The sequence below is a fragment of the Nothobranchius furzeri genome, chromosome 9 (assembly GCF_043380555.1).
Source record: "Nothobranchius furzeri strain GRZ-AD chromosome 9, NfurGRZ-RIMD1, whole genome shotgun sequence".
In the NCBI taxonomy this organism is placed as follows: Eukaryota; Metazoa; Chordata; class Actinopteri; order Cyprinodontiformes; family Nothobranchiidae; genus Nothobranchius; species Nothobranchius furzeri.
The window spans coordinates 55,192,057-55,206,490 of record NC_091749.1 but is presented as its reverse complement, the minus strand read 5'-3'; the positions used below and the strand labels follow the sequence as shown (position 1 = coordinate 55,206,490).

The 14,434-nt window shown below is 42.0% G+C and overlaps 1 protein-coding gene across 4 annotated transcripts in view; it reads left to right on the top strand.

The window, feature by feature from the left end:
- LOC107381286 (MAM domain-containing glycosylphosphatidylinositol anchor protein 1) overlaps nt 1–14,434 on the top strand; it is a 341,592-nt gene that overhangs the window by 240,203 nt on the left and 86,955 nt on the right. For all 4 annotated transcript variants that reach the window (XM_070554534.1, XM_070554533.1, XM_054732169.2 and 1 more), the window contains 4 exons: nt 580–909; nt 1,391–1,690; nt 9,238–9,495; nt 9,606–9,754. In XM_070554534.1, the coding sequence (XP_070410635.1) occupies nt 580–909; nt 1,391–1,690; nt 9,238–9,495; nt 9,606–9,754 (1,037 nt within the window). The remainder of the gene's footprint in view (nt 1–579; nt 910–1,390; nt 1,691–9,237; nt 9,496–9,605; nt 9,755–14,434) is intronic.

Below are 14,434 nucleotides of genomic sequence, written 5' to 3'. Positions count from 1 at the left end.
TTTTATCTGCTGCTTCTTCTTCTGCTGCTTCTTTTTCCTCTTTTATCTGCTGCTTCTTCTACTACTTCTGTTGCTTCTTCTTCCTCTTTTATCTGCTGCTTCTACTTCTGCTGCTTCTGCTACTTCTTCTGCTGCTTCTTCCTCACCTACTTCTGCTGCCTGTTCTTCTGTTCTTTTTCTTTATTAGCTTCTTCTTGTTGTTGTTTTTGTTGTTGTTTTTGTTGTTGTTGTTGTTGTTCTTCTTCTTCTTCTTCTTCTTCTTCTTCTTCTTCTTCTTCTTCTTCTTCTTCTTCTTCTTCTTCTTCTCCGCCAGCTGAGAAAAAAGCTCCTCAAGTTTTGGTCTCATATAATGCTGTAAAATATGTTTTTAAAAGAGGCAATTCCAATAACCTTTTTACAGAAAGTCCATTTTCAATTTAGCTTGGACATGTGACTTCTTCAGTTACTCACATCCACTGAACCACCTGTTGATGTACAGAATGAGAATTCATGAAGTAAAATGTGCAGTAGAGTCAACATCTCACTAGGTCATTAATGTAATCCTTTATCTTGTTTTTGCACATGGTTACCCAACACAAGCAATGAAGAATCTGACCTTCCAAATCACACCGGACTCCAACAAGGACAGCGAGACCATCCAAATGGGTCGTGACCTCAAGCTGTCGTGTCACGTTGACGCCACCCCACAAGACAAAGTCAACTACACCTGGTACAAGAACGGTGCACCGGTGTTCAACACAGACAGCTTGATATTATTGCGCAGTGACCCAGACATGGCACCGGGGACCAGTAGCTTAGAGATTGTGGACATGAAGTTCAGAGACTTGGCAGCCTACAGCTGTGTGGCAAACTTCCCAGGCAGCAGGGTACCAGAACTTCGTGTGGACATCAACATCTCTCAGAACGGTGGTAAGATTCTTCATTTTCTTGTGTTATTATACAACAGAAATGTACAGGTTGGTAAACAAGTGGGAAGCTTGAAAATCTACTTCAGTGTGAAGACAGTCATGGAGGGATGGGGTCATAATAAAGGCATGCGGCCAGCTTGGCTATCATGCTTCTTAGTGACCAAATCACGTTGATCCACATTTTATGGCTACTCTCTTACCGCTGTCACTTCTCTCCCCCACAACCCACTTAGGACCTGATTGTGCAGCCACCAAGATTAATATTATAAACATGTGAACATACCTGCTATGGAAGTTATGGATTTGCACAAGCCCATTTATCATTAAACCTAATCTTTCTATGTATGGCCTTGAAGACCTCCATAAAGCCTTGCAAAGATCACTTTGTGGCTAATTCTTCAACTTTATTTGAGTTTATAAATTAATTGTATTTTATTGTAATGGTAATTTATTCTATTTTTATTCTCATTTCTTTCCTCTAGTTTATCCTCCGGTGTTGTCAGTCCCACCAAGAGGTCAGACTGTGAATGTGCGCGAGGGAGGGATAGCCGATCTGGTATGCTTGGTAGTCGACGGCAAACCCCGTCCTCCAGTTCTGTGGTCACGAACAGAGAAGGACCTGCTAATGCCTTCAGGGAAGACTGTGGAGGAGACACCTGATGGCCGCTTGAGTCTAAGGAACGTTAGCAGGGACATGATGGGGTTGTATCGTTGTCAGACAGCTCCATACAACGGGCTTAACATCAAGCGCAGAGAGGCGCTGGTTCAACTGAACGTTCAATGTAAGTATGAGTCTGAGAAGAAAAATAATGATGATGTCACAACTATTGAGCACTCAGAGGGGCAGATCTATCTGTGTTGGATATAAATAGTTCCAGCTTGGTAGAAGGAAGAAGTACAATGAACATAAAATGAAAACTAATATTTTAAAACAAATTAGGATGTCAAAAATAAACTGCTAAGGGGAAAAAAACAGCAAAAAGGCACTTAAATGGTCTGAAAAGAAAGTCAGAACATAGGGTTTATTTTATTCTTTTTTTTAACCAATATTCATGCAGCGGTTCCTCCTCAAACTCTCAACAAATGTTAGCTTTCTTTTCTATTTAATCTTTTTTTTTTATTGTGTGGGTTGATGGGGCACTGATGTAGTCAGTGTTTACTTATTTATTTATTGTAAAGTCTGTTTAGGGTATTCACATGTTTAAAAAATACAAGGTCTGTAATTTGCTTTCCTCCCTTCTAATTTAATCTTCTGAATCTCAATTTACTTTCGAGACACTCCCATCGAGTCATCTAATTAAAGTGGAAATCAATTTTTAAATGTTAAATTATTAAAACATCTCTAATAATTGCAATTTTGCAAGAAAAATACTTGTTTGAACAGCATTGTTTCAGAGCAGGCTTGAGATGAAATTAGAGATTTATTGGTACATTCTACTTTGAGGTACCTTTGTCTCTTTTTGACACAATATTCAGCTTGCACAGAGGCAAAAGTGAAATGTAGCCCTTGCCCATGCACCTGCACCTGTCCTACTCTTTGAAGTCAAAATCTCTGCCTTGGAATTGGCCTTTGGCTCCATGAGTGAGAGTGGGTGGGCAGGTGAATAATGGAAACGCTAAAGCAGTCTGCAGACATGTGCAGGAAAAGTCCTGATTTCTTGTTGCAATAGGAGAGTGGCTGGTGTGCAGAAGGTAAATGTGCCAGAATCTGAAGCCATGGGGAGACACTTGTTACAGAAAAAAAGAGACGATATGGAAAGATGTAAGAAACTGTTGAACTGGCCTGAGAGCACTGGGATACTGTGGATGACTTTAGAGCAACAAACTGGCCTGCTTCAAAAAGGAAAGATCAGGGAACAAATGAAGTCTCAGCTTCCATCTGGTGGTTAAGTTGATGTTGCTAGAGGAAAGATATAATTTAAACATTTTATAAAAATGATAAAATGAACTGCTATTTATAAAAACAGTCAAATGCTGGTGTTTTGAGTCAATAAACAAAAAGATAGGTCAGATAATTCTGTTTCCTGTTTCCTTTCCCATTCGGTTTTCCTGGATTAATATAAAGAATTTGGGCTTCTGGGTATGACATGGCACACCTTTATCAGGTTATTTCATTGTCAAAATTGAGATTGTTAGTTTTATAGGGCATGATAATCTTAAAGGTTTACTTGGAAACAGCGACTCAGAGAGGTGAACAGAGGGATGGTCCAGGCACTCATGTGACCTCATCAGAACTGTACCCCCCCCCCCCCCCCCCCCAAGTATGTTTGTTTTACACTGAGCAGGAGATGCTCTGTATCTCACTTTACACCTGTATAGTGACAATAAAGGCATTCTATTCTATTAGTAATAACAATGGCCTCACCAGTGACCCCTATTGCTCTACCCACAGGCAAATAGACCCTTTTACTACCTACGTCATCAAAAGTTGCACGCACAGCCTGGCAACGAGAGTGAAGGCTTCCTCATTCACACTCGATACTAAAACAGCGTTTTAAACCCTTTGTTTTGAAGTTCTGAGCACATAAAAATGTCGGGTTGTTGCGTGTATGGATGCCAGAATCGCTTCTCTTCAAGCAGTGGACTGAAACTTTACAGAATTCCGAAGTTCTAAATTTTTCCTGCTCAGGTCTTTCCATGCACATGCCTGAGATGTAACTGCAGCCTTTTCTGTTTTTCCCATCCTAACACAAAGCTCAACTTTGAATAAAATTGCTGCTGCGTGGCTGCAGCATGACCCAAGTCTGAAACATCAAAATGACAGAATTAAACAAATGTATACGCTTTATTTCATGCTTCAAATTAACATTTCATTCTAATTCATCTGTAATTTCCCACTGCATATTAGTATAAACTGTATTTCTCTAAAATTAACACGATTGTACTCTGAGCACGCTAAAAAAAGAAACCTATGCTATACTCACCCTGCCCTGCAGGTACAGTTGGCTGTGAAGACGTAGTTCTCTGGTTTGTTTACTATGACCCAAGCTTCGTACATAGTAGTCTTGTGTCCTTGTCTTTGGCTAGGAAGGACTTCTGCCTTCAAGATGCAAAACTCAGAGTCTATGTCATGATATTTTCCTTTCTGTACGTGGCCACAGACAACATAGTTGTGTGCATCTAACGATTTGCAAGCCCGTAGCTTCTCACATGTGTACTTACTGGGCCTCTCCACTAAAAACGTACATATATCGGGCCACTGGATATCTGGCCACGCACCTACATCTTCCACCCATTCCGTAATGCCACAGGGATCCGGGAGTCTGTTGCCATTCGTTAAAGTGAGTTTAATAATATAACATTCAAGATTTGCCGGTGATAACCCCGCAGCGTAGCTTGATAAAGCCTGAAACAACGCCATTCTCTGTTGCCAAGCTGCGCGCGCATTCTCGCTGACGTCATATTGTTTACAAACAGTAAAAGGGTCTACATATGTGGACCTGAGCGACGTGGACTGGTGCTGCCTATTGGAGCTGGCGTAGCTGTGGGCCACCATCTTGGATGGGTCTCCTTTTGCTCCCAGTGCATTTATTTCAACTGAAGAAAGTGTTTCCCAACTAAAAAATACATTTTATTATGCATTGTTGCAAAGTCAGACAAAATTATAAAGGTAATAAAAAATAAACAAAAATATAAAATCCCAACAGATAGGCTAGAAAAGTCTATAGTAAAAGCACGTGCTCTGTGTTCAATAGTGTTGCAACCGTAGGCTGCAGAAAAAAAACCAGGCATAGTTGTCCTCCCTGCATTGACTCCAGTTGGGTTGGAGTGTGAGGAACCCACCTAATATGGCGGCAGCGCTCAGTGAGGTATCTACACATGCATGTCTATGACTCCATCAGCATGTTTGTTTCCCACCACACCTTCTAAGCCTCCTACTCCCATCCCGCTTTTCAGAACTGAAGAAGCTTCAGGATGAGAGGCGAACTGTCTTCAAGGAAAACAAAGTCCAGCTTGAATCAACAGAAAAACAAATGAAATCTACATTTTCTATGAAGTCTCCAAATCTGCAGCAACTTAACGTTGAGTCGATCATTCAAAAACATTTTCAGTGACCCTGAGCTAGCTCTGAATCTTAAAGTCTTGGACTAATTTCCCACTCTGACATAACTGATAAATAAAGGCACAAACACGTCTTTCTCTCCTCTTCTCTCTTCTGTAAGAAGCCTTTAGTTGGCTTGCTAATGGTGGCTGGGTGGAAGGCCAGCACTGTGTGAGCGCTGCTCTCCCCACTGAGCCAACTCTGATTAATGGAGCAGGTGGTCACCCCACTTTGGACAGAGAGGGGGAAAAAAAAGGAAAAACAGAGCACAGAGCCAGAAACACGAACAGGACTGAGAGTGAAAGGAACGAGGTTAAGAGAGACGTGCAGAAAGGGAGGAACAAAAGAAAGAAAATGAGTTGAAAAAACAACGTGAATGAGAACAAGTTTCTATGGCGACTGCATTAAACATGCAGGAAACCAGATCATTCATCTTCTTGTTCTGCTGACCCATTTTATTCTCATTTCACTCTACATTTTAATTTAATCCGGTGTCTCTTAATAATAATGTCTACTGACGTGAGGAGAGGATGTCAGGATCTTATTTGGCTCATTTCATTAAATAGATGTTTGCTTTTTACAACCTTTCTTTACCTTGAATCCGTTCTTCCATTCCCAAGTCCTTGTTTTCCTCCCGCAGAGAAGAGGATGTTCTTCCTCATTGCCACTCTCGTCATCATCAATCAGCCAACTGTTGGCCATGAGAGAAGCTTCCTCTCTGGCTTGTCATTCTCTTTCTGCACCCTCTCATTCGCTCACCACCTCCCTCCCTCACTCAGTCATTGCCTTCTTTCACTTTCACACCAACACTTTCTCTGTCGTTTGTCATCTTCTTTGTCGTCTTCTTCAGGAGAGTTTTCTGCCTTTCCTCTACAACACTCCACACGCTGCTTCCTTCCCCCAGTCCGTGGTTAATGCACTTTTACTAGATGTCTGGCTTGGTCAGTGTTGCATTCTTGGATGAAATCTGCTTTGTGTCCAGTAAGACAGATAGCAACAGTGTGTTTACATAGATTTTGGTGTATGAAATATTGCAGTGTGTTGCCACAGGCCCTAAATAAGAAGGAAATAAATACAAAAGTAAAGCCCAGGAGGTTTTGGAAAGTAAAGGAACAGAATGCAGCATGTAGAAGTGGGAAGGTTCATAATTGTTGCAGCGTAGAGATCAAACTCAATAAGGGATTGTAATAATGTTAACTTTTCTACCAAACACTAGTGGGGATGGGATGATTTATAAACTGCACAGAAATAAGCTTACAGCTCACTTCTCTCTGTGTTCACCCGTCTTCTGTATGTCTGTCACCACTGAGCCACAGCTTGGCCGTTTCTCCTTAACCCTGTCGCTGTTTTTTGTCATTTTATGTAAATAAATGTCTATGAAGAGAGGCTGGAAATGTGGCCGCTCACTAATCAGTCTAAAAGATTACACTAAGACCTCGAACCTTTCACACATCAGTCACCTCTGCCACACATTAGCTGCTGTAAGCATTTAAATTGTTGCTCCAGGAAATAAGGGAGACACAATAATGAGCTTTTTCTGTTTGTACTAGACTGAAGAGAGATTCTGAGCTAAAGGGCAACAAGCAGCAAAGAAATAGGGGGAATGCATGGGAGGAGGCAGTTTCCCAGTCTTTAGCATTCAGGTGCTGATTCAGACTGGGGTGCAAGTGCAGAATGATAAACGGTTTTCAAACAGAAACTTGGTCTGGCTTTGTTTACCAGACTCTGGAAAGATTCAGATTTGTGATCCAGCAGAGTTTAGGAGCTAAAGCTGCAAAACTGTCTGTTTTGAACAATACTCTAAATGTGTTCTGTGTGTGTGTGTGTGTGTGTGTGTGTGTGTGTGTGTGTGTGTGTGTGTGTGTGTGTGTGTGTGTGTGTGTGTGTGTGTGTGTGTGTGTGTGTGTGCGTGTGTGCGTGTGTGTGTGTGTGTGTGTGTGTGTGTGTTTGCACATTGCATGTTTTTAAATGTATGTCCATTGTGTTGCTTGCAAACACTGAATTTGAATACAATATATAGATGTTTGTATTTAATCTTTTGTTGCTCTGCTTTCATAACATAATTTCTTTAAGTTTTTCAGATCTGGAGTACGGTAATCTTACTAATGATCAATAATGCAAAGTAATTAAAAAAAAGTAAATTAAACTCAGACTTGCAGATGTCACAAACTTTTTGAGTAACAGTTCTGTCGAGGAGGCAAATAAGAGTAGAAAGAAAGTGATGCTGTCTGTGGGTCATTTTAACAAGTATAAGGCAAGCTTAATGTTTAAAGGCACACTTGGCAATTTTGGCTCGCTTTTAGCACCCCCTAGTGTTCGTTTACTAGAACCAAAAGCAAATCTCATCAATGTTCGTTTGTCTTTTTAACACCTTAATCCAACAGCTGAAATGTCTCCTCAGTCTACATTAGTATCTACAGGAGTGGTTCATCACTAAATTAAAAGTGTGGCTGACTAAAAAACATATTTTAAATTATTGACTATAATCAGTCATTCTGAGTGTTTCATGCATTCTGGCCAATATAAAATTCTCCTACACATATCTCCTGCATTAGCTTCCGGTAGAAAATAGATGATGAAATGCTAGGATTTGAAAATCCTCACATATCTACATCACACAATGAATTAGCATTCATGGACTCACCGATCTTGACTCACAACTGGGAAGGCTGTTGTTGTTGTGTTGTGATTTTCATCTCGAGAGGCGCTATATAAGCTATTTTTTCTTCTTTTAACATTTAGGAATCAGCAGCGGACATCTCAGCTAGTTTAAGCTAACCGTTAGCATTAATAACTTCTCTCCACGACAGAAGTCTTCAAGGGTCGTGTTATTTGTGGAGATTAAACATTCATGTTGCAAGTCAAGTGGTAGAGTCACGTTGTTGTTATCCAGTCTGGAGCGAGACGTCCAAATATCAGGAAATGAGACTCCAAATTTTGTTGTCTGAAGCTCAGTTGTGATGTTGCAGACTTGACCAGACAAGGGTTTGTAGGATTTGTGTTGTAGGATTTGTACTGCCTGCGAGGCATTCATTCCTTCTAGAGACATTCGATTAAACAAATAATCCACTCCTTTAAACAAATGAGCTGTGTTCATGATCTAAATCATGCAGGAAACGTGCTGGAACCAGACTGTAGCAACAGGCGTGTCAACTCAAATTTTCTCCAACAGGTGGCGGCCCACCACTCTAAAGTTGTTCTAAAGTGTGATGTTCTGGCCAGAGATGGCATTGGGGTTCTGAGTGACTTCTCAATAACCCCGTAAAGGGTCATTTTAACACATATTGGCTCAAGAAAATGATTACAAATAACGAAAAAGTTGCAAAAATCCCTTTACATATTTTCCTTTTGCTCCTCCCAATCATCAAATTATAACAACAAAAACACATTTTACACTAATTTGTTAATTATTCAAATTCATGTCTTGTTTTATTATAAATGCATGTTTATAATAGTTTCTCAATTCAGTTATCAAGTTGAAACTGCAACAAAAGTCCTATTTGATTCAAACTGGAACACAATTCTGAACCGTAAAATATTTGAACTATTAAATAAACATCTAATGAGTTTAATGCCTTTGTGCAAAGTTTGGGAAGCGTGAAGGATACATTTATAACAGAAAAACTAGAATTATGAGGATTTTATGATATTTAATTAACATATTGTTAAAGAAAGAAAGTGTTTCGGTTTGTTTCCTCTTCTATTATCTCGCCTGTCCTTCCTCTCGTATTTACCGCATCTTGTTCTGTAGTCATCTAAATTACACCCACAGCTTAGATTAGAGCGTAATTACACACCTGGGTCTGATAAACTTGATTCATAAGGGACTCCGGTGATGCTGCCTCACCTCTGGGGGCCTTAACACCAAATCTCATCACTGCTCGTGCAGCGGTCGCACTATTAGTGTCTTGTCTATCTACATGATTAGCCGTGGGTGAACTGGCTTGTCTGTGATTTGTGGCAGAGTAATTTGGCTGTGTTGTGTCTCAGCTGACCCCAGGGCAACAGTCACTAGTCAGTCATTAACCGCTGAGCCACACATCACTTGTGACAGGTTAATAACTACCGGTTAGGATAGGTTAGCAGCAGGGATGGGATTGTGCCACGTAATGCCCAATCCCTTTTGGTGTTAGTGGTTGTTCTGCGTTGGGTGATTTATCTGAACCCACCTTTTCACATGCTCTGAGAAAGTGTGGTACTGGAAAACACAGATTTATTGTGAACGTGGACTCTTTGATTTATACAGACAGGAAACAGCAGCTAAAAGGGTTTCTGTTGTCTCTGCAGATCCTCCCATTCTGGACCCAGTCTTTCAGGATGTGCGCACCAGGAGCACACTAGAGGTGATTCTAAGATGTACCGTCATGAGGTCCAGTCCTCCTCTCACGACTGATGCCCGCTGGTTCCGTAACGGCAAATTCATCCAAATGTCAATGCCAGACCTGAAAGAGCACACGTTAAAACTGGGACCAACCAGCAATGGAACTTATGAGTGCCGAGTCAGCAACAGCGCAGGGACATCAACATGCAGATTTAATGTCTCTGGTGTGTAAAATGAAATTAATCCCAAAATGTTTAGGCCTTTTTTCCCTGTGTCAATACTTTCACATCCACCTTGGCTTGTTTTGTTCTGAACGATGTTGCTTTTCTTACAGCAAAACCCTACAATGCAGAATTTTACTTTGACACACCTAACCCTGTGCGAATCCTGAAGGGAAACAATTACTCCTACAACCTGCAGTGGACACAGAGAGAACCACAGGCGACAGACAAAATCATAGGCTACTGGTTAAGTGTCCAAAAGGTAAAGAACCTTCTCTTAAATATCTAAAACTGAGCAAAAAGCAGACTCCATAACCTGATGTGGAGTCACATAAAAATATGTGTAGGCATTGGTTTTGTATTGGTAGCTGGAGAAGAATCTCTGAAGGCTGAGGAAGACTGGAATAAAGAGATGATTTACATGGATATTTGGCTGTTCTGGTTTTAAATGGCTCATACACTCATGGTTGAAATAAATGTGCTGTAGTTTGTGTGGATAAATGCACTGTGAGTCGATTTTTGTGGAGGAAAAAGCTTTGGCGCTCCTGTTTCAGGGGGTAGAAGTTAGTCAGTTACTCAATAAAATGCATGATATGCTGATGTATTACTTCTGATTGGCTAACAGCAACACGACTCTTCTGCTGCCTCTATTTACTTTGTTTTCTTGGGTAAAAAATGTAACATTGATGTGTTATTGCCACCAAAAATACAAGCCAGAAATGTGGTCTGCATTGTTGTCAGAGCTACTAATGGTTAGCCTCTACTAGTAAGAACCTTGTAACATAGAATACTGGCTTTTTCTGACCTGAAAGTTTCCCCATCTATTTTCTGACTGTGGCCAACGCAGGCAATAGGGAGCCTAAGTCACGGCCATCTACTTCCGGCTCATGGCTCCCCAAAAGAAGAAAAAAATGAATGCAAGTCAGTGGGGCTAAAAATGCTATTTTCTAATTCCACTTGTTATGATCCATGGATTTCACATATGATGTCTGTGAATTTTAAAGACACATTTTGAAACCAAGAACGCGCTTATTTTCAGAAAAGGGGAAATGTTATTTTAGGTTTTGTGTGAAAATAAGTCCAGGACTACAAATGCGCTTCACAAAAGTGACGTCATTGAACCAGACACGGAGAAAACTGAGGTAAAAGGGCTATAAGATCAGCAAACTTCCCACAGGAGGAAAGAACCACCATAAATCTGGCTATGTGGTAAGTAGCAGCTACATTAGGGGAGAGGAGATCATGTGGTGACGTCACATATGCGACATGCCGATTTCTGGCGTGTGGTCATGCTAATTACGAACTTTCACTAGCTGATAAATCTCAAAAGTACATGACTGGCATGGTTGAAACACCCATCATTAGTTTTCATTTAAACTGCAGTACAACATATGTGTGATCCAGGGCGTAAGGCAAAGCGGATTAGAAAATAGCTCTTTTAGCCTCGTTGACTTGCTTTCTTTTTTTTTTCGTTCTTCCGGGGACCCATGAGCCGACCGGAAAGGGAGGAGACCTAGGCTCCCTATAGGGATCTGAGACTAATTTCACATTCAGTAGCTGATCTTCTTTCCAAAAGAACAAGTAGTACATTATTTCTCAGTAAACCTCACCTTTAAAAAAGTCTTACATCAACAAAGAGTGTTGCACATAAGACAAAACACCTGTCACACGCCTTAGTTTGTAAAAATCACACTGAGTGGGAATAACCTTTTATGCACGCAGCCGCACACGTGCACACAGTCTTAATGTAATGAATTCTGCATGCTATGTAAACACGAGGCTTTAAGAGCTTTGAAAGTGTCAAATAGTCAATATACACGTGCCCTGAATGAGCAGTCTTCTACTTTCTTCATCTCCTCGCTGTTCTTTTTGAGCCTGGTGTGTAAAATGATTGTGTCTTGAACAAAACAAATTCAGAACTGAACATTTTGGAGAAATTTGAGAAAAAATACTCTTTTTGTTTGCTCATACTTGATCTCCGTCAGAATAATAGATCCACTTTTAGTCGACAAGCAGCAAAGGATTTTATCAGGTTTTCTAGAGCTTTTCAGATATTTTTTTATTGCAAACAATCTTTTCTGTAGAAATCTAAGTTTCAGACAATAACACTCCATTTCAAATATTCTAGGAACTTTAAGATGAGGTCTCTCCTGCGGGTAACTATGTATTTTGCCATTTCAAAATAGATTTTCCAGTTATTTGGCTTTAATTTCACAACTTTATGAGGAGAATTAAATTAACCTAAAAGTCACAAACTGGACAATAAACAGGCATGGCTTTGCAACTTTTTTATGTTTTGAAATAATTTTCTTGAGCCAGTATGTGCTAAAATTACCCTTTACAAGGTTAATCTAAGGCCACCCAGCCCTCATCACCCCCTGTGTCCAGAATATTCCGCTTGCAACTTCATCCTCGCGGGCCACTCTCTTGGGACTTGGAAAAAAATTGAGCTGACATACCTGGCGCTGCAGACTGGTTCCAGCACTCTTACTGCACGTTTTAGATCATGAACACAGCTGCTTTGTTTAATTTAGTGATGAATCACTCCTGTAGATACTAAGGAAGGCTGAGGAGCACGTCGGGCCTCTCTGCGTCCCGCACCTCCCTTCCCCCCGTAACCCCGGTCCCGCCGGCCGTCCACAGCCCAGTCACCACGACCCCCCCTGTCTAGGGTGGGGGTCGCTATATAGGTGTGGGCAGTTTCGGACCGACGGGGCTCACAGGGTGACGGAGGTTCAGCGAGCTACAGGCGCACGGAGTTGGGTCGGCTTGGCGTGCCTCCGGCGCTTTCGGACGACCGCGCTGTTGTGTCCCGCATCCCAGCCTCCCCACGGGGGGCGAGCAGGTCGAGGGCGTACGGGGCCCGGCGGAGGCCCGGCGGCACCCTGCCGCCTTGGAGCCTCGGGAGGGCGGGTGGTGATAGGTGGAGGGGCGGAGTGCAGCGACGGGTACCAGGTCCTCACCGACGCGCAGAGTCGCCTCGGGAGAGAGGGGAGGCTGTGACACCTCCTGGCCCTCTGCCGGACGCGCACCGTCGCCGGTGGGGTTGGCCCACCGCTCCGACGCCCCTCCACCAGCCCGTCCTCCCAGGGCTTGGAGCGTTTTTTAGCCACCAGACTTGGGACAAAACCGGTAATGATCCTTCCGCAGGTTCACCTACGGAAACCTTGTTACGACTTTTACTTCCTCTAGATAGTCAAGTTTGATTGTCTTCTCGGCGCCCCGCCAGGGCCGTGGCCGACCCCGGCGGGGCCGATCCGAGAACCTCACTAAACCATCCAATCGGTAGTAGCGACGGGCGGTGTGTACAAAGGGCAGGGACTTAATCAACGCGAGCTTATGACCCGCGCTTACTGGGAATTCCTCGTTGATGGGAAATAATTGCAATCCCTATCACGAGTGGGGCTCAGCGGGTTACCCACGCCTCTCGGCAAAGGGCAGACACACGAACGCACAGATACAGTAGGTTTTGCTTTTGGTTCTACATCAAACACTAGGGGGTGCTAAAAGCAAGCCAAATCTGCCTAGTTCCCCTTTAAAGCCAACTAAACACATACATTGTCTCATTTTATTGACTTTAGTGTTCACAGACAGAACCCCATGACCACCTTCTTGTTTTGTCACATGTTATGGATTACAGGGATTTAAGCACAAGACAGGAAGAGTAATAATGAATCACGCACTGCTGGCTGAGGTGTGTGTGTGTGTGTGTGTGTGTGTGTGTGTGCTTTCTGTGAAACAGAAGGAAAGAGGTGTGCCAGCAGCTTCCCTGCTGATGAATAACTAATCCCTTTCCTACTCTATGATATGGCTACTTACCTTATTAAGTTAAAGTCTTTAGGGAGACATAAAACGAACAGTTTTTGGTGATTTCCTTAAGCTCTCTGTAAGTTTTCACTCATTTGTCCCCTCCTCTTCCTCCTCTTCTCTCCTTTTTATTTCCTCCTAGCCTCCTATCCCCCCCCTCTAATACCTTTTACCACCTTCTTGCTTTAACGTGATAATTTAATGACATTCGGTTTTATATAGTAAAAAAAATAGCCAAATATTTAAAAATGTAATTAAGAAAAGCATCTGACAGGAAGCGGCACATTTTACTTTTTATTTTAAGGGTTTTTTTTTTTGTCAATAATTGTGTGACCAATTCAATGCAACCAGATGAAGGCAGCACAGGAAATAAGGATAGCAGAGGAAATATTTCGGTGAAAAGGAGATTAATTCAATGCAAATGAAAGAAAAACATTAAATCTCACTTGTCCTCTCGACTGTTAGAGGACATTCAGACGTAATTCCATCTCATTTTCACAACTCATTTATTTCTGCAACTTTTCTACAGTTCATCCTTTTAACGCCCCGCCACTCCGTTTTTTTTAGCACTTGTGAAATGATGTGGAGGTCCCAGGGGAGGCGTGCAAACACTGATGGGAATACAGCCTCAGATCAGAGCTACTGCTCTTTGGCGTACATCTAAACACAACATGTCTCCATTTCCTTTTACATGCACTTCAATCACGTGCCAGTAGGAGTCGTACTCATGTTTGCTTGTGTGCATTTACTTACTTCAGGCCTGTATGTGAATAGTACAGGAATGTATTTTCCTATAATCAGAGTTTGCGTAGCTGGCTGAGTGTGCCAGTCTGGTTGGTAAGCATCCTGACTCACCAGCATGCCGGGACGTCTCCATTTACACATCTTAATTCAGTCTAGACCTTGCTGTGGAGTGGGGGTTCTCTGGAATTAAACGTGTCGACAGAGACACCTTTGCTGCCATCTTGCTGTCCTTAAAATCCTTCATCGTAACACGACCTCTGTCCTCAGCGGTTTAGGAAATGACTGCTTTCATTCACTGGATAAATTAAAATGGGATTTGTTTTATTTGTTCCTTTTTTGTAACAAAAGGTGAACGACTCAACCATTCATTGCTAATTACACGCAGCTTATT